Source organism: Nematolebias whitei, chromosome 19 (assembly GCF_014905685.2).
Source record: "Nematolebias whitei isolate Nwh7 chromosome 19, NemWhi1, whole genome shotgun sequence".
NCBI classification, from domain to species: Eukaryota; Metazoa; Chordata; class Actinopteri; order Cyprinodontiformes; family Rivulidae; genus Nematolebias; species Nematolebias whitei.
In genome coordinates, this window is record NC_056516.1 from 9,871,093 (window position 1) to 9,890,585 (window position 19,493).

The following is a 19,493-nucleotide window of genomic DNA, read 5'->3' on the forward strand; positions in this document are numbered from 1 at the left end:
GCAAGTGGAAAAAAAAACTGCCGAGCCTGTTTTGTTCTTTTAATAAATAAAAAAAGACATTTTGTGTTTATTTGCATTCATGACAGTGTTTTCTTTAGGTACCACACAGTGCTTTACTTTAAAAGCTGCACTGAAGGCTTTGTATAACAAATCCTGCATATTTTATTTTTTTTTTAAATGAAGCTGAGTTAATAAAAGAGATCTCTATCATAGAGTTTTATTTACACAAAACATACATTTCATACATAAAGTATCAAAATACAAAATTAGGAGCATCACGAATAAAAATGAAAATGAGGCATGATGGTGCAGTCGTGTCCAAAAGAGACGACTTTGTCGACCTTTGGCTTTAACAGACGTTAATTTCCATGAAGGACTTGCTCATATGAGATGTTACGCCTGCAAGAACTTGATGGGTTTGTTCCGATTTCGTCGCAGTTGATGGATTTTCCCCAGAGCTGTGCGCTTTTTGCTTCCTGGAACAACAGAAAAGGTGCAGAAACTGGTTAGCTCAAAACTCCAGTGACTTTTCCAGTTCAGGGCTGAACAAAGAGAACTTCTCAGAGATAGATTTTGTGTGGCGTCTGACTGGTGTGATAACAACTGGCTGCAGGGTGTAGCTTGGAGGTCATGCAGATAGTTTATCATGTCAGAAGCATTTCTTGTCTTTTCAAATGTCTGATACTGAAATGATTACCTCCCAACGCTGCTCTGATTTACCGTATTTTCTGGCGTATAAGTCGCTCCAGAGTATAAGTCGCATCAGTCAAAAGAAAAGCATCATGAAGAGGAAAAAAAACATATTTAAGTCGCATTTATTATGCATTTATTTAATGGTCAAAACAGATTAATTTTGCCTGGGCTGTGCAGCACCATTCATCCATCCACTCATCCATCCATCCATTCATCCATCGTGGCCGAAGCCATTAGCTCTCCAGCGTTCCTCTGCCTGCACCAGCTGAGTGAAGCGAGCACAAACAGGAGGACTCGCTGTTGCAATTCTTCGAAATTTAAAGCGTCAATCAAAAACTGCGTCATGAATATGGAAAAAAAAACATATATAATTCGCTGTGGCATATAAGTCACAGGACTGTCAAATCTATGAAAAAATTGCGACTTATACGCCGGAAAATACGGTAATTCAGACCTGCTGTGGGAAGCTGCTGCCTTAAACCTAGAGGACTTCCACACTCTCACCTATAACACACACGTCCATGCAGCTCTGCCGCGACACAAAGTTGTTGCTGCTCCCACCACAGCCCGTGTACACGAACTCCTCGCACATCTTGGTGGCTGCGTTGTAGTAATACCGAGTGATGGATGCTGAGCATTTCCCTTTGTCCAGAGGGTCCAGACAGAGAACGGGAACAGCTGCATAAAATAATAAAATGACAGTGTTCAGCTAAATGAAATCTTCAGATGGAGCATGTTTCTTTCAGCTTTCTACCAACTTTTCTGTGGGCTGCAGTACTCCAAGCAAGAGGCGAGGTCTTGAAATCGGTTGGAGTTCCCCCCGCAGCCCCCATAATGAAAGGGCTCACACTGCATGGTGGTCATGTTGAAGAAGTAGCGGGGCAACAGAGCACGGCAGTGTCCCTCCTCTTTAGGAAACCTGCAGATTTGGGGAATTTCTGCAGAGTAGAGTGGAATAAATGTACAAACATGAACACATAGAGCCAAAGTTTAAATAACTTTTCTGATCAGGTTCTGCTTCTGAAACCAAAGTTTAGTTCAGTGTCTGTAAAACCAAACTATTAAACTTCTTACTCCCAAATGAACTTTGGCAAACAATTGTAAAGTAAATGAATAAACAGGGGCAGAATAACAAAACAGATAAACACACTTCATTAATTACTGTTTTTATCGTTTGTAGCATTTTTCATTGAAATATGCTGGGAGGAATTCATTTTAAAGTTTATTGGATTTCCACAGATTGTCTCAAGAGCCCCAATTTTGTTTTTTGTGACCCACAACAGTGTCCCGATCCCAACTTTGACAACTAACCACTGAAATATTGAACCATTTTAACTTTTCAGTTCAGTAATGCACCCACATCTAAAGTCAGCTGTCTTAAAACCACTTTAATCTTCAAAACATTCAAAGCAGTTCATGCAAACACATTTCGTGACAAATTTCCCCAAGGAGGTAATAAAGTCTATTCTATTCTATTCTATTCTATTCTATTCTATTCTATTCTATTCTATTCTATTCTATTCTATTCTAAACCTTCAAAGTCTTGTCAGTTTTTATGAATATGGTTATTTTGGCAGAAATATCGTGAAAACTGCCCAACACCCTGCATGCTACAAGTTACATGTCGCTGCTGCTGGAGCTATTTAAAGTATAAATTAGTAACCATAAATATGTGTGAAAACATAAACTGCAGTGAAATCTTTGGACTTTGAAGCTGTTTGAAGACGCAGCAGTCCACTTTGGTCTGAGCTGCATTAGGACTAGCCATTAGCTCATCAGTCCTGATGGCTGTGCACTCCTCCTATCCAAACTGAATATACTGTATTAAAGAAACTTTTTACAACAGAGATAATAAGAATTTATCATTTTTATACATAACTTATGCTATCCTTTCAGTGGTTCACAAACTTTTCAGTTTCTGACCCAAAAAAATTATATATAGTGACAAAGATCGTCTAACACTTTTTATTATTTAATGTACAAAAAAAAAGAATAATAAATAAACATGCTAACAACCCTATTGAATAAGGGCATAATGACAACCCAAACAGTTTTTTCATTTACAACAGTGTTTTTCAAAGTGGGGGCAGCGGCCCCCTTGGGGACCGCCAGGGGGCGCAAGGAGGGCCCCAGAAAGCTGGAGAGAAAAGATTCAAAAATATCCATTCAACCTTTATTTAGACAGGTTAATCCCATTATAATGAATAATAAAAATAAATATAAATAAATAAATATAAAAAATAGTAATAATAATAATAAAAATCGCACACTAGGGCAACCTGTAAATGTTATTTCCAGATAAACCGCTTGAGACAGAGGTTAGATTTCTTCTGTTTGTTCTTCTGGTCAACAGTTTGTTGAAAAGTTGTTTTTTACAGTGGGAATATAATTCAGTGTTTAAAACATGTTGGTTAATAACATTTTTATGCTCAGCAGCTGTAATAATTAACTGAATATAGTGAATAACAGTTAAAACATTCTAAAATATGTTTCTTTACATGTTTTGTAGCATTGTTTGTGGGTTTATGGGGGGGGGGGGCCTCGGCCATAAGCTAATGCTGTTTGTGGGGCCATGGCATGGAAAAGCTTGTGAACCCCTTAATACTATTTTTAATCCATGTATGGCTACAACTTTAATTCTCTGTAACAAGTATAGCAAAAACATCCCATAAATAATAACTTGAGATGCTATCTGGAGATGATATAAGGAGTAATAACCACACTTTATGAGTTACAATCACTTTTAACTTTACAGTTTCCCCATTTTTGATTTGATCAGGATCTTACTTGGGATTCTGAAACACGTCTTCTGGCACTCAGGGTAACTTTTGAAATTGTTGGCATTTCCCAGGCAGCCGCCGTAAGAGAAGAGCTCGCACTTCTGGGTGATGGTGTTGTAATAAAAGCGCTCCACATCTGCTCTGCAGGGTCCGTCGTCCACTTGCAGGAGGCATGCTTCTGCTTGATGGAAAACATTAGTTACTGAAAACAGACTTTTGCTCAACAAAGCCCCACAACAGGAACAGGTCAGACAATTTTAAAGACTTTATAGTTTCTTTTTATGCAGCAGGGAGGTTACCTTTATGCACGAGCGCTGATCTGCTGTGAAACAATGTAAACAGAGTTAAGAAGAAGAAGCTGAGCTCCATTGTGTGAGTTTGTGTCTTGCCTGCTGACAAACCTCAGCCACTTCCAGCTTTATACAGAAGAGTTTCCCAGGAGAGGAGAGGGGGGGCGGGGGCGGATGACTCATTTCCATATCCCAGTTGAACCAGATTATCTGAGAGATCAGGGTTTACACTGGTAATAGGAAGTGTTATTGGGGTGACTAAGTGTATATTCAGCTACATTAATAAAAAAGTAACATTTTTTCTGCTTAAATAAATAAAAGCCTTCACAAGCTGATGATGATGATGATGATGATGATGATGATGATGATGAGGATAAAGATGCAATTTTTTTTGCCAAATATTGTGCAGAACTAATATTTTCTCTAAGGAGCAGGAACTCTGTGAAATATTACGCTGGATTTCCCAGCATCCACCTGTCTGACTGGAACTGAACCTTCATGTGCACGCTGTCTCATGATTTCCTGTCTACTCATTTGCTTTCTTTAATAAATGCAGCCAACTTTTACAAAATATTTTATTATTTTTAGGGAAACACTACGGCTTGATAAAAGAGGTGGTTCTGATGTCTGGCTGTGTGGTTTTGTACAAAGTTAAGGAACAACTTGGAAACTTCTGGGTGCTCCTCCAATATCAGCAAAACATAAGAAAATAAAAAATAAAAAAAGCTAACTTTTCCATCCCTGTATAGGTTTTTGCTTCCTTTTCCTCTATCAAACTATTGAGACAATTTTACTAATTTTCTAATTTTTCAGGAGTAGACTATCTCTGTTTCTGACTGACGGTGTACAAAGAACAAATTTGAGGAATGTGTCTCCACACTTCCTGGCCAGCACAGCCACGGAGAGCCATCTATCTCTGTGTTGTCTCCTCCATGCATAATAATTGTCCTATCTCCTTCCATGCGTCCTTCCCCATTTGACTATCTTTATAAGTTTAGTTGGGACAGTTGTAAACATGGCTGTATTTTCTAACAGCCTCGGCCAGCTGCTTCTCAGCAGAGCAGCGAAACAAAATGAGAGCAGTGTACCGTACTTGCAGCCGTATACGTAGCATTGTCGTATAAGATAGAATTTTATTGATCCCACAGGAAATCGTTCAATAAGTCGTATCTGTCCAAAAATGTCTAATAAAGTGGAGAAAAAATATATAAATACGTCGCTTCGCCGTACAAGTCGCATCTATTACGCGTCACCGCTGACAACTCGGAAATGTGGGCCTGTATTGTGCCAGAAATCGATTGGCTGCCTAATGGCGGCCACGGACGTGTGCACGGGAGGACTTTAACAATATTTGAACAAGATTAACACAAACAACAATTATTTGTTTGCTCGACATTATAGCAAAGGTGTGTCTCAGTCTAACTTTTCCTTAATAAATGCACTTTGATGGTCAAATCAGCTGCATTTCAAAAGCTGATTTGCAAATGCGGGAGCACGCAGAGGGAGGACTTGCTGTGCATTTCTTCGAAATTTAACAGGATAACAACCTAAAACATGTATTTGTTTATTCGACATTATAGTAAAGGTGTGTCTCAGTTGAACTTTTACTTAATAAATGCACTGCAATGGTCAAATCAGCTGCAGTTCTCCTGGGCGGCGAAATGCAGCTGATTTGACATTTGCTCCAGGAGTTCCAGAGCGAGACGAAGGTGGCTTGGTATGGCAAGCCAAGTGTCTCATTAATAGCCGCTTTTAACTAGTAATGAGACACTTGGCTTGCAATATTAGTCGAGGGCCCTATAGTGGCTGAAAATGGTAGTGTTCATTATTTTCAATGTCAAAATGAATGAAATCGTCAGATCCATCCATCCATCCATCCATCCATCCATTTTCTTTACCCGTTTATTCCATTTTGGGTCACGGGGGTCACTGGTGCCCATGTCCAGCAATCACTGTGCGAGGGGCGGGGTACACCCTGGACAGGTCGCAAGTCCATCACAGGGACACATAGAGACAAACGAGACAAACAACCATTCACTCTCTCACTCACACCTAGGGACAATTTAGAGTTACCAATCAGCCTAACATGCATGTTTTTGGTCTGTGGGAGGAAACAGGAGTACCCGGAGAAAACCCACGCATGCACGGAGAGAACATGCAAACTCCACCCAGAAGGCCCCTGGACCAGGGTTTGAACCAGGGACCTGTTTGCTGAGAGGCAGCAGCTCTACCAGTTGCGCCACCGTGCTGCCCCTGGAAAAGGGGTATGATTATATAAGTTAAACTTCATCATACTCCTTTTCAGACTCAGTCACCAAAAAAGTGGAGTATTTACATATATTTGAGTATATAAAAATTGAGTATGTATATTTGATAATAAGATATTGTATTTACACTTAGAAAAATTTAAGTCTTAATTATTATGTTTTGTTGGTGAAATGTTTGTCTGAAATAAAAAATTATCATCATCATTCTTCCCCCAACAGCTTACTCCAAAGTGGAACTCCAAAGTGGAACAAACCAGTTCTGCTTGTGATAAGATGGTCTCTTTGATACGCCCCCTCCTCCATTGCCGGCCCTCTTCCTTGTTGACAGTCTTGTCAAACTGGTTGAAAACAACAAAGTCCATGATAATCCAGGTTATTACAGCAAATAATCCATCAACATCAACTAGGACCCTCATCAGTACGCACACCGTGAGAATCGATCAACAGAAGACCATCTCCTCTGTGGTCCACACTGCTCTCAACCACCTGGAGCAGAAGGACTCCTACGTCCATATGCTCTTTGTGGACTTCACATCTGCCTTCAACACCATGATCCCCCAAACCCTGATGGACAAACTATTCACATTAGGACTAAGCCCCTCCACTCTTAACAAAGAAACCTCAGTCTGTGAGGATCCACAACGTTTCCTCCTCCACCTTAACCCTCAGCACTGGCTCTCCTCAGGGATGTGTGCTGAGCCCTCTCCTATTCACTCTGCTCACATATGATTGTGCAGCTACCCATCCAGGCTGTCACGTTGTAAAGTTTGCAGATGATACAGTGGTGGTGGGATGCATCACAAACAATGATGAGTCCAGCTACAGGCAGGAGGTGGAACACCTGGAAAGCTGGTGCAAAGAGAACAACCTTCACATCAATGTGAAGAAGACAAAAGAGATGATCGTGGACTTCAGAAGGAAAGAACACACCTACTTACACCCCACCCCGGAAAATAAGAGGATCTGCAATGGAAGTGGTCTCCAGCTACAAGTACTTGGGTGTAAACATGAATGACAACCTCAGCTGGAGCAACAACACCACCAGCCTGATCAAGAAAGATCATCAGAGACTCTACTTCCTCAGGCGACTGAGACGAGCTGGTCTGGGAAGCTCAGTCCTCACCTCCTTCAACAGGTGTGCAGTGGAGAGCATCCTGTGCTCGAGCATCAACGTGTGGCATGGAGGCTGCACAGCTGCAGAAAGAAAAGCTTTGCAGAGAGTGGTGAAGGCTGCACAGAAGATGTTGGAGTCAGTCTCCCCACCATCACAGACATTTACACCTCCAGATGCAGGAAGAGGGCCACCTGCATCATGAAGGACACCACTCACCCAGCACACACACTTTTTGCCCCGCTCTCCTCAGGAAGGAGGTTGAGGAGCATTAAGTGTAGAACCACTAGACTGAGGAACAGCTTCTACCCTGAGGCTGTTAGACTCATGAATCTCTAACCAGGATAATCACTGTGAAGAATCACATCATGTTGCTGCTGATCTATTTCATGTTGCTGCTGATCTGTTTCATGTTGCTGAGTTCATGCGTGCTCATCTGCTCACACAGACTCATGTTCGTGCTGCTGTTCAACGTAATGTTATTATGCTATTAGTGCTTAGTGTATATTTAGTTAATGTTTTTCTTAATTCATATCTTATATCTTATTACTGTTTTTCTTTTACATTTTATTGTTAGATGTAACTGGGACCCTGTGTTCATAATTTCATTCTACCACATGTACCACATGGGGTGCAAATGACAAATAAAGAACCTGGAATCCTTGAATATGGAGAAAAAACATAAATATGTCGCTTCGCTGTATAAGTTGCAGGGCACGCTAATTTATGCAATTATACAACGAAAAATATGGTAGTTCAGACAAATGCCCACAACAAACTTCTTAATAATCACACATTAGTTGATGCACACTTCTGAAAGAAAAAGTTTTGACTGGATATTGTTTCGAAATCGGGCTCTCAGAGCTCACAGGGGACCAATATAGCATGCTTTTCTTCATGCAACTTTGTCAACGAGAGAAGGTTTTTTTTTGGGGGGGGGGGGGGGGGGGTGTTCGTAATGAATCAAGCTTAACCCTTCTGTTGTCCTTGGACAAAATGAGCCAAGGGCAGCAGAAGGGTTTGGAGAGGCAGACAGAAACAATGCAGATAAGGCTCAAAACTGCAGCTGCTGTCAAAAAACTCTAATTCAAATCCTAAATATTGTTGAACCACGAGCAGGAGAGAACTCACAGTTCTTTGTGAATTGTATCTACATTATACAGTGTTTTGCTATAAATCATAGCACACTATTCCTGATGTGGCCACACATTTTGGTATATAACTTTTTTTTTCACATCCACATGACAAGCAGCAGGTTTACATAAAGTGTAAAAAATGTTCTTCTGATTGGAGAAGTGACAACAACAATTTCAAAACTTCTATATGAGTTTAAGCAAATGTTATTTTATAAGTCATCACACTGTTGACTATTTAGCATCATATGGTTATTTATAGGCAGCACGGTGGCGCAGAGCTGCCACCTCTCAGCAAGAAGGTCGCAGGATAAAATCCCAGCCGGGGGCCTTTCTGAGTGGAGTTAAGTTCTCTCCGTGCTGCATGAGTTTTCTCTGGGTACTCCGGTTTCCTCCCACAGACCCAAAACATGCATGTTAGACTGACTGGTAACTAATGGGAGTGAATGAGTGTGAACGGTTGTTTGTCTCTAAGTGTCCCTGTGATGGACTTGGACTGTCCAGGTGTCCCCTGTCTCTCACATAGTGACTGCTGGATATGGGCACCAGTGACCCCCATGACCCAAAAAGGAAAAAGCAGGTAAAGATAACAGATGAATGATAGATGGATAGATGAATGCATGGATGGATGGAGGATGGATGTATCATGTATGGATGTATGGATGGATGGATGGATGGATGTATGGATGGATGGATGAATTGCTCTGAAATCTTTGGGACTAGAGTTGTTTCAGAACTGCATCAGTCCACTGTGGTCTTGGTGCTGGTTGTGCTAAACATGACCTCATCAGTCAAGTCAGGATTAAAGTTACGTTCTCCTAAATGAGTCTGTTCAAGGAGCTATCTACACCAGATAAAGTAATACTTGTTCATAATCTTTCCACAGAACCACACTTCAAAAGATCTGAAGGCTCCTCCTGTGTAGACCTCCAACATTATTATAATCTTCTTTACTTTTACATGATCTTTACTTTTACTTGTTTGTTCTAAGCTCCTGGACAATAATGAAAAACTGTCATGCACTCGTGTTTAGGCCAATGACGTGTCTCCAACTTGACAGGTAGAGGCTAAATACGGATTAACCGTCTTATCATAATGATCCGATACACAAAGTGCAGCCCTTTGACCTTTGTATCTAAAGGAAGCAGATGGATAAAATATTGAATTGTTCTGTAAAATACAATAAATACATTTATTTTATTTTATTAAATCTATCGTTACAGATATGATTCACATCCTCTTTATATGGCAAACTTTAGCTACTTGCTTTATCTTTCAACGGGGCCTTCATTAAATCAGATTAGCAGATTAGAATTGTTGGTGCAGATTACTTTATAACCCAGATTGAGAGAGAGGAGAGGGATTCTTCAGCAGGGCTTTGGTAGGGAAGGACTGCTACCTGTGAGCATTGGTAAGTACATGCCTATACTCTCATTTAAGAGTGACTAAATTGTTTTTTTATATATTTCAAGGTCATCTATTTGTCGTGTTGACGTGAGAACACAAAAAACGTGGACTGTTTCTACAGAAAATGCCTGTGATAAACGTGGAGGATCTGACAGACAAGGACAAGGCTTTGATGGAAGTGAATCAACTCAAAGTCGAAGTCAAGCTTGAAAGGTGGTTGGTAAGTTCTGTTCACTGAGACAAGAAACATTTTCTGTTTTTAATTTGAAAAATACAGTCATCCTTTTAAATCTTGTTGCACAAAGTCTAAAAAATGTAAGAATTTGTAGATGTGTTTTGACATCTCTTGCCTGATCATTTTAGACATCTAAATGCTGTGAGGAAATCAAGGAATACATCCAGGACCGAGTGGAGGAGGACACCCTCGTCAAAGGCATTTCAGAGGAGAAGAACCCTTTCAAGGAGAAAGGCGGCTGTGTCATCTGCTAAAATGGACCTGAGGAGCTTTTCGTGCCACAGATTAGACCCAAAGACATTCTCCCCCTCCCCTCGCAAAATGAATTTACAGACTGAGAAGACTAGAAGACCACAAGAAAGAAAGATTGTGTAACACGGCACAAGCTCCTGTGTAAATAAATCCACATCTTCCAGCCAGATTTGTATTCTTATTATTTATTATTTGAAATGATGCAGTAAAATGTTTCATTTGGCAAGAGTTATGCTTCTCTGTCATGTGGTGTTATAACCTGAGTCAGCGGGTTGTTTCATACACTAAAGCATGTCTCCATCATTCCATGGGACCTGTTAGAAAAGTCACAGGAACAGATGTATCTTTTTAACACAATTTCCAAAGTTTCCCAAACTTTTTCACTGTTTTGTAGCATACATCACAGGAAGTGTTATACTTTGAGAAAGACTATTGGGTGCACAACTTTGAATTGTCTTTTCTTTGTAGATCTGGATTATTTGTGTTTATCATCAGCAAATTATTTGTTTCAAGGATTATACGATTGGGAAAAGTATTAGACAGAAACGAGTAAATTACAGATGTGAAAATAAAACGTTCAACAAATATATTTTCTTGCAGAATATGAATTTAGGAAATTCATGGAGCTAAAACAGGGTGAAAATTTGTAAAAAAATATATATTTAGACTAGTGACAAGTTTTATCATTAAAGCCTGAGAAAACAGGCGTCAGAACAACATTTAAAATCCATCCATCCATTTTCTTCCATTTATCCGGGGTCGGGTCTCGGGGGTAGCAGCCTAAGTAGGGAGGCCCAGACTTCCCTCTCCCCAGCCACTTGGGCCAGCTATTCAGGGGGAATCCCGAGGCGTTCCCAGGCCAGCCGAGAAACATAGTCCCTCCAGCGTGTCCTGGGTCTTCCTCTGGGCCTCCTTCCGGTGGGACGTGTCCGGAACACCTCACCAGGGAGGCGTCCAGGAGGCATCCTAAACAGATGCCCAAGCCACCTCAACTGGCTCCTCTCGACGTGGAGAAGCAGCGGCTCTACTCTGTGTCCCTCCTGGATGACCGAGCTTCTCACCCTATCTCTAAAGGAGAGCCCAGACACCCTGCAGAGAAAACTCATTTCGGCCGCTTGTATTCGAGATCTCGTTCTTTCGGTCACAACCCAGAGCTCATGACCATAGATGAGGGTATGAACATAAATCGACCAGTAAATTGAGAGCTTCGCCTTTTGACTCAGCTCTCTCTTCACCATGACAGACCTGTGCAGCGCCCGCTTCACTGCAGACGCTGCACCTATCCGCCTATCGATCTCTCGCTCCATTTGTCCCTCATTCATGAACAAGACCCCAAGATACTTGAACTCCTCCTCTTGGGGCAGGACCTCCTCCCTGACCTGGAGAGGGCGCTCTACCCTTTTCCGGCTCAAGACCATGGCCTTGGATTTGGAGGAACTGATCCTCATCCTGGCTGCATCACACTCGGCTGCGAACCGCTCCAGTGAAAGCTGTAGATCACGACCTGATCAAGCCAATAGGACCACATCATCTGTAAAAAACAAAGATATAATCCTAAGGCCACCAAAACGGATCCCCTCAACACCTTGGCTGCGCCTAGAAATTCTGTCCATAAAAGTTATGAACAGAATCGGTGACAAAGGGCAACTTTGACGGAGTCCAACTCTCACCTGGAATGAGCCCGACTTACTGCCGGCAGTGCGGACCAGGCTCTGACACCGGTCATACAGGGACCTAACAGTCTGTATCAAAGGGCCCGGTACCCCATACTCCCAGAGTACCCCCCACAGGGTTCCCCAAAGGACGCGGTCGAACTCGTTTAATACATAAATAAAAGAATTAAAAAATTAATTGATTTCTTATGAAGGTTAATACTTTATCCCAGAAGAACTCTAAGACCATTTTATTACGAGCAATGACAGTTTGGCTGTTTTGGTCCACAACCTTGTAAAAAACAAAGCACACAATCAAACACAATAAGCACAACTCCCACGCAGAGTCTGTGATTTGAGTGACTCTCAGTTACAAGCACACCAAGCTTCACCTCAGTATCTGTAAAATTGACAGAATGATAGATAATTATGTGCTTTTTTAAGTTCAATTCACTGTAGTGGCCATCTTACATTAGGTCAGCCCCACAAGTTGAAAAGTTGTAAATGTATATCCGGTAATTACATCCTGAAAGTTATGTTAAAGTCTATCAAGTGTTTTACGAGTTATTTTGCTAACAGACACACGACATTGACTTCAAATAGCTAATGGCAAAATTTAAAACAAAGCTCTAGTGTAAATTTTTAGCACTCGGAATGTGTGTTGGGGATCAGTATCAGCTACTACCACACCAGAACTAAGGTCAATATCTGTACAGTTGATTAATACATCTGTATGTGAGCTTTGGCTGTGACAGCCATGAAGTGAGTTAACTGCATCAAATGACTACTCCTTACACATTATATTAAAATTCGTCCAGTAGTTAATGAGATATTTTGGTAACAGATAGACGCACACAGAAGGCCTATAAATAATAACTTAATTCATTAATTAAATAAAACCCACTTTGTCCCTGAGCGGAAGACACAGCGCGCGCATGCGCAAACGCGCTGTTGTCTGTCATGGCGACGCGTTTAGGAGCTCTGCGTTTAAACGTGCTGTTAAGCAGCCGTAGTTTGTTCAAATTCGCCTCGTCTGTGGGCGTCCGGCCGCTGTCTGAAAATGTGTCCTCTAAACCCGTCACGTCCAAGTCCTCAGACTCCACAAGTGACCATTTAATCTACACACAAGAGCACTTTGCGCTAAAGGAGGCCCTCAGCAAGGTACGCGGTGCTGCAGACATGTTTAAGCTAACTTGAGACAGAAGTGTTCTTTTCTGGTTATGTACATTATTTCTTTATGTCTTTCAACACAGTAACGTTATTCTGCCCAATAAGACAACACAAAGAGAGTCAAGTGTTTTGGTTGTTTAGTAAAGTAGGTGAGAGGTTAATGCTATCTGCTCCATGTTTATACAATACAACTTTATTTAAAACGCACTTTTAAAACAACACTGCTGGCCAAAGGGCTGTGCACTCACTCATACAACAATACACAGAACCCGTAAAATCAGCTGATAATGAGTAAGTTTATGTTTGGTGCTTCTTCAAAGTGTGCTTTCACTTCACCATTTTAATGCTGTTGTTTCTGTACATGTGTTCAAATAAGTGGTTTAGAGAAGAGGTTTCAAACCCAAAACCTATCCTCTTCCCTACATGCAGAACATCTTCATCAGGAATTCACAAATTTAAATTAAATCAGTCGGGTATGTTTGATGACGTGCTGTGTTAGTGTCACATGAAGAGAAGGCAGGGATTCATGTCACATCAGTGTGTGAGGGATGATGTGTGAATCCATAGGCCAGGACAACATACATGATGCAATGCAAATAGTTGCTGTGCTGTTATTTATAAGACCAACATAGATACATTTATTTTACAGAGTATACAGATTATATTAAAGATCTTGTTGTACCATATTTTACTAACGGAGCACTTTGCTGTCAGACTGCAGGTTTACTTGTGGTTGCTAGAGTTTCCAGAAGCAGAATGAGAGGAAGATCTTTCAGTTATCAGGCTCCTCTCTTGTGGAACCAACTTCCAGTTTCTGTCCATGCGACTGACACATTGTCCAGTTTTAAGACTGGGCTTAAGAATTTCCTTTTTGATAAATCCTATAGTTAGGGTTGGCTTGTTATGCTGCTATAGGCTTGGACTACTGGAGGACAAACTGACCTAATTTCTTAAAATGAATTGTTTAAATTAAATAGTTTTCATTTGATACTATTTTTATCTTAACGTGATTCTCGACCTGCCATTGTGTATCTGTTCCTCTCAAACCCAGCCGGTTCAAGCAGAAGGCTGCTTGTCCTGAGTCTGGTTCTGCTAAAGGTTTCTTCCTCAGGGAGTTTTTTCTTTCCACTGTCTCCTTCATTCTTGCTCAAGATGAGAGTCTGTGATGGAGTTAAATTCAAAGCAGTCTGCTCCTCATCAATAATGTTATTAACTTACTTATTGTATATGAATATTTCTGTTCAGTGTCCTGAGATGACTTCTGTTTGACTTGGCGCTATAGAAATAAACTGAATTGAATTGAATAAACTTGAATAGTCCGTGGGTCTTGGTGCTCTGCTCAGAAATGAGACTGATGTGGTTAAATCACAGATTGGATTGTATTCAGAAAAGGTTTAGCATACAAAATTAACAAGGTTATTTATTCTTTCTAATACTGGCTGTCAAATTGCTAAACATTCAGGTGGAAAATTAAGTGTGTGAACTTTCTGATGCAGGAGAATCAAACATCATTTTCACTGATTACAGAGGAAAGTACGTTCTCATTAAAACGCTTCAACAAAACCCTGAAAAATTCTAGTGTACAGATAATTTGAAGCTGATTTTTTTTGTGTGATGTTCTTTGCTTTATCTCAAAAACCTGATAAAGAGAGAGACTTTTTATTAGTATTCACTGTGAGTTCTTATTAAATCTGCCCTGTGCTTAGGCTAAAATAGGTTTTAAAGAGACATCAAGTCTGTAAAAAGGTCAGTCCACTCATGTGAATACTTTACTCAAGAATGAAGTTTCCCCAAAAGAAGAAATGCAAGAACATTAAATATTAGATTTGATTAAGTCACTACCTTGTTTCTCGTTATGTATTTCTTTTTAGTTTAGTACTTCCTCAAAATGGAGCTGCTATTATTCCAAATTATTGTGGCAAACAATGACATTAAGAATTCGTAATCATCCTGACTCATTTTATATTCATATTACTAAACAAAAAATAGAACGTGAGGCCACAAAAATAGCAATAAGATTGGGAATATGACAGGAAACTAAAAGTGTTGGTAAAATGGAAGGAAGCTAGTTGTCTGACTAAAATTTTTTAAATAGGTTGCACATAAAGTATCACCGGGAATACTGGGAGGGATGAGAATGCAAATAGGAAATCCAGGACAATATGTTGCCAGGGCAGGAAAAGGAACTTGGGCAGGAATGGTTTATTAAAAGAATTAGCTGTTGGGTAGTGTGTGTTTATACATTTACAAATGAGGAAATCCCACAGTTATTGCTCAAGGTTAAAGTCTTGGAGCGTTGATGTGTTCATAGTCCCTCAGGAAAAAAATGCACATCAGGTCAGCTGCAGTCATTAATGTTGAGCCAAATAAGATGAACGTAACATCACCAGGATGCTGGATGTCATGTACAGCATCCCTTGGTTTCATTTTCATCCATCAATACAACACATTTCAGCCAGTTCAAGATTTTTTTTCCCAGAAAAACTTAGAAGGTCCATGGACTCTTTCTTTATTAGTAGTAACATGTTATATTTTTACATGTCTGGTTTTTAAAGTGAATTATTTATGCCCACTTAAATACAAAATGACAATTACTCATTAATTGTCTTTGTAATTCAGAGGGTCGTCACGGGCTGTCACTCTGTAGCGTGGGGCACCGCATTACTATTATTTCAAAATATACTGTATTTTTACTTGGAATAAATGGTAAATGGATAGTACTTGGACTGGGTGGCTGTAGCTGAATGGTTAAAGCAGTCGTCCTCCAATGCAAGAGTTGTGGGTTTGAATCCACCAGCAGTCACATGCCGAAGTGTCCCTGTGCAAGACAATGAACCCCTCGTTTATGCGTGATCCCATCGGTGAATGAATGTGATAAAGCTCTGATTAGTCTCTTTAGAATGATTTGTTCAATTAGTCGTCGTATAGATCTAGTAGAGTGCTGTATGAATGGGTAAATGAGGACACAGATTTTGTTGTAAAGAGCTTTGAGTGTCTTCATAAGATAGAAATATGCTATATAAGTACAGTACATTTACTTAAATGGAACCTTTCTATCTTATCAATATACTCAAAGCTCTATACAGCACAATCTGTGTCCTCATTTACCCATTCATACAGCACTCTACTAGATCTGTACAACGACTAATCGGAGCTTTAGATCACATTCATACACCGATAGGACACACATCCGAGGCAATGAGGGGCTCAGTGTCTTGCCCAGGGACACTTCAGCATGTGACTGCTGGTGGACTCGAACCCCCAACTCTCTCATTGGATGATGACTGCTCTAACCACTCAGCCACAGCCGCCCCCTGAATAAGTATTGTATACATTTTTAATCAGATTTTTGCATAGATAGGCTAACCCATGTGGTAATGTTGTTGAAGCAGCTGTGGCTGAGTGGTTAAAGCAGTCGTCCTCCAATGAGAGAGTTGGGGGTTCAATTCCACCAGCAGTCACACGCTATAGTGTCCCTGGGCAAGACACTGACTGAACCCCTCATTGCCTCTGATGTGTGTCCCATCGGTGTATGAATGTAATAAACCACTGATTAGTCTGTATAGATCTAGTATAGAGCTGTATGAATGGGTAAATGAGGACACAGATTGTTGTTAAGAGCTTTGAGTGTCTTCATAAGATAGAAAGGTGCAATATAAGTCAGTTCATTTACCATTTACAAGGGTCAGTATATTTAAAGCTTAAATACTCAATATTTCACCAATTTATTAACAGAAAATAAATTATTTTGTAGTAAAGACATAACCTTTCCAGATATAAAAGTCACTTTGTGTATGTGTTCTCTGCAAATAATAGTTGGTGTCTGCAATTCTCTCCCATCAGTCGTAGAAGGACAAAAATAGTCAGCCTTAAATAGATAGAGCTTACAAACAGCTAATAACTGCCAGATATACCAAACAAGCATCACAATACGCCAATATAAACTCCTAATATTGAGATTATCAATCAAATGAATTAAATTAAAGCTAATACTCTGTTGTTCCGGGATAATCCAGTAAGTACACCTGCCTGAAAAGTTGTAATACTACACGTGATTCCATCAGGAAAATTTACAGTACCAAACATTTTAATCATTATTACTTATATAATCCCTAGCACTAAGGTAAATTATGGTAGTATTTAAAGACTAACCCAGTTAAAGACAGTGGTTTGTGTTGTTTGGTAAGTTCAGCCTAAAGCTTTCTGAATGTTTTGCTGATGAAGATTCTGAATGTTTTGTACAGCCAAAGGCGCCCAAGCTCCAAACTGCATGTGTTGAAACAACTCGGTACAAGGTTTTTTGACCTCGTCTTACCAAATCACAGCTCAGTAATGTGAAATTCTTGCTATGAAGCACAAGTTAAGCAAAATAAAATACCCCTTTTGGAGGACATGCTCAGATACTCCCTCATGACTTTTTATGTTTTCCTTTCCAGCAGCTAGTCGTTCCTCCCTTTCCCTCCTCAGGATCTGAACTTTGAACATAGATCACATGTTTAGAGGAAACAAGTAGCTTCAATGATACTTTTCTATGGTTCTTGTTCTTGCGCTCGAAAGCTTGAAAGTGGACACTATTTTGGACAATGAATATACATTTTCTGTTGTCCTAATAAGTAGATGCATTCAGCAAAACATGTTTTGGTTTTTGTTATTTTGGCCAGTTGAATTGCTGGTTTACTTGCATATTTGGCAGAATAATCTAGTCGACTATGAATCTCTTTATCTAACACTGAAGGAAATACTTTACAATTTTTTAAGAACCGTTTAAAGGTTTAATGTAACACAGATAAAATATATATATAAAAACACAGGAATCACTTTTTTACTAATTAAATTTCTCTACATAGCTCATTTAACGGTTTAATCCATGCAGCTTGAAGTGGACTACATTTCAAAGCATTTTTCCTGTTCAGAAAAAATGCTGCGGCCACGTAATCCTAAAGCCGTGAGTTTGAACTTGGGTAGATTTGGGAATGGTATCTTAACCTTAACCGAAGTGAAGGTACCAACACCGGTACTGATAACTATTTTTTTTTTAAGTATCCAGCCCTAACCGTGCTAGCGAAAATTAATCAAAGAGGATGCCAACAAAAGTTAGAATAGAATCTGAATAAATTAAACTAAATAAACCAACCAATAAAATCAACTGAATAACATTTTTGTATTGTCACTTTGTCTGTTTCCCAGTAAAGTTTCTTCAATCATCATCGCATTTTATTGTTACTTGCGTGAATATATGCTCTTAAACTGAGGTGGTATCAAGAGATATAGTACAACTTGCTCACAAAACTTTTTTTTCTCCTAAACATGTTAAATTGTTGTTGTTTTTCAATTTGCTGCTCCCTTCTTCAAGGTGTCGGTTCCTGGACGGTTCTTTTTTTGGTACTAATTTTGTAATTACTATTAATTCTAACAAGAATAAAATAACTTTACACATTACAGTACAAATTGTGAGTTTTATTTTTTAACTTTGGTATTTCTATTCCAAGCAGTTTTCTTACATAAAAATAAACAATAATTTCCAGTTCAAAAGACCAGTTTCAAACCAGTGACACGTCAGTGTCTAATGCTCACTGCTACACACTGAGGATCTTTTCACTTAACAGTTTTTCTTCAGAAACATCAATATGTAAATGGAATGGACTGTACTTATATAGCGCATTTCTATCTTATTTCAAGGTACTCAATGCGCTTTACACTACAATCTGTGTCCTCATTTACCCATCCACACAGCTCTATACTAGATCTCTACAAAGCTAATTGAACAAATCATTCTAAAGAGACTAATCAGAGCTTTATTACATTCAAACACCGATGGGACACACATCGGAGGCTATGAGGGGTTCAGTGTCTTGCCCAGGGACACTTCGGCATGTGACTGCTGGTGGATTCGAACCCCCAACTCTCGCATTGGAGGACGACTGCTCTAACCACTCAGCCACTGCCGCCCACATGTCTGCTTTCTCTGGACACAAACAAGCCCACTCCTGGCTGATGGTGTCTCCAGCAGTAGAAAATGTTCACTCTGAGGGTGTGGATGATGATTGTTGCACACACAGATACCTGGTTACCAGTTTGACAGCACTGACATATTGTCCCTCACATTCCACCAGCAGGTCACTGGATTCACTGAGATTAGGGTTGATGCAGACTTCTGTACCTCTGTGTCTCTTCCTGAATCTTCTCTGTGGTTCTCTGGGGTTTAATGCGCTTATCATCTCCCTAATTGACATGAGAACACAAAACATCAACAATAACATGGTTGTGTTCTTATTTCTCAAAAAAACATTATGAGAAATAAAACCTTAACTGTCAACAACATCCTTTAAAGTTTACGTACCTCCACCATGCAGCCTCCACTGTAGAAAAAGGCAGCAAACTTTAACAAAGTCTGTGACTGTCCTGTAGCCCCCACCTCGCTTTTCTTTTGTCTGCCTCTGTCCTCCCATCAGGGTCAGAGCCTCCTGTGAGGAGAACATTAACATAAACAAACGGTGAACATT

The 19,493-nt window shown here is 40.0% G+C and overlaps 3 protein-coding genes across 3 annotated transcripts in view; 2 read left to right on the forward strand and 1 right to left on the reverse strand.

Annotated features, from left to right (window-relative positions):
- Positions 1–348: 348 nt before the first annotated feature.
- On the reverse strand, positions 349–9,695 carry tfpi2 (tissue factor pathway inhibitor 2). The gene is made up of 5 exons (XM_037693619.1): positions 9,674–9,695; positions 3,481–3,651; positions 1,452–1,631; positions 1,198–1,371; positions 349–476 (listed from the first exon to the last, which is right to left on the reverse strand). Exons 1-5 carry the CDS (start codon positions 9,693–9,695, stop codon positions 394–396), a joined length of 630 nt encoding a protein of 209 aa, XP_037549547.1. The 3' UTR covers positions 349–393.
- Positions 9,629–10,335, forward strand: gngt1 (guanine nucleotide binding protein (G protein), gamma transducing activity polypeptide 1). The gene is made up of 3 exons (XM_037692886.1): positions 9,629–9,685; positions 9,803–9,901; positions 10,045–10,335. Exons 2-3 carry the CDS (start codon positions 9,806–9,808, stop codon positions 10,168–10,170), a joined length of 222 nt encoding a protein of 73 aa, XP_037548814.1. The 5' UTR covers positions 9,629–9,685; positions 9,803–9,805; the 3' UTR covers positions 10,171–10,335.
- Positions 10,336–12,759: 2,424 nt separating this feature from the next.
- Positions 12,760–19,493, forward strand: part of zgc:85777 (uncharacterized protein LOC405871 homolog) — a 35,818-nt gene continuing 29,084 nt past the window's right edge. Inside the window, exon 1 of the mRNA XM_037692736.1 lies at positions 12,760–12,981. Within this exon, the coding sequence (XP_037548664.1) occupies positions 12,781–12,981 (201 nt within the window). The 5' untranslated portion in view covers positions 12,760–12,780. The remainder of the gene's footprint in view (positions 12,982–19,493) is intronic.

Coding starts and splice junctions, on each gene's coding strand:
- tfpi2 (XM_037693619.1), bottom strand. CDS start 9,695: ATGTACTTACCAATGCTCACAG. Junction 3,652..9,673: donor GTACTTACCAATGCTCACAG/GTAGCAGTCCTT, acceptor TCCATCAAGCAG/AAGCATGCCTCCTGCAAGTG. Junction 477..1,197: donor CATGGACGTGTGTGTTATAG/GTGAGAGTGTGG, acceptor CTGTTGTTCCAG/GAAGCAAAAAGCGCACAGCT.
- gngt1 (XM_037692886.1), top strand. CDS start 9,806: ATGCCTGTGATAAACGTGGAGGATCTGACAGACAAGGACAAGGCTTTG. Junction 9,902..10,044: donor TCAAGCTTGAAAGGTGGTTG/GTAAGTTCTGTT, acceptor TGATCATTTTAG/ACATCTAAATGCTGTGAGGA.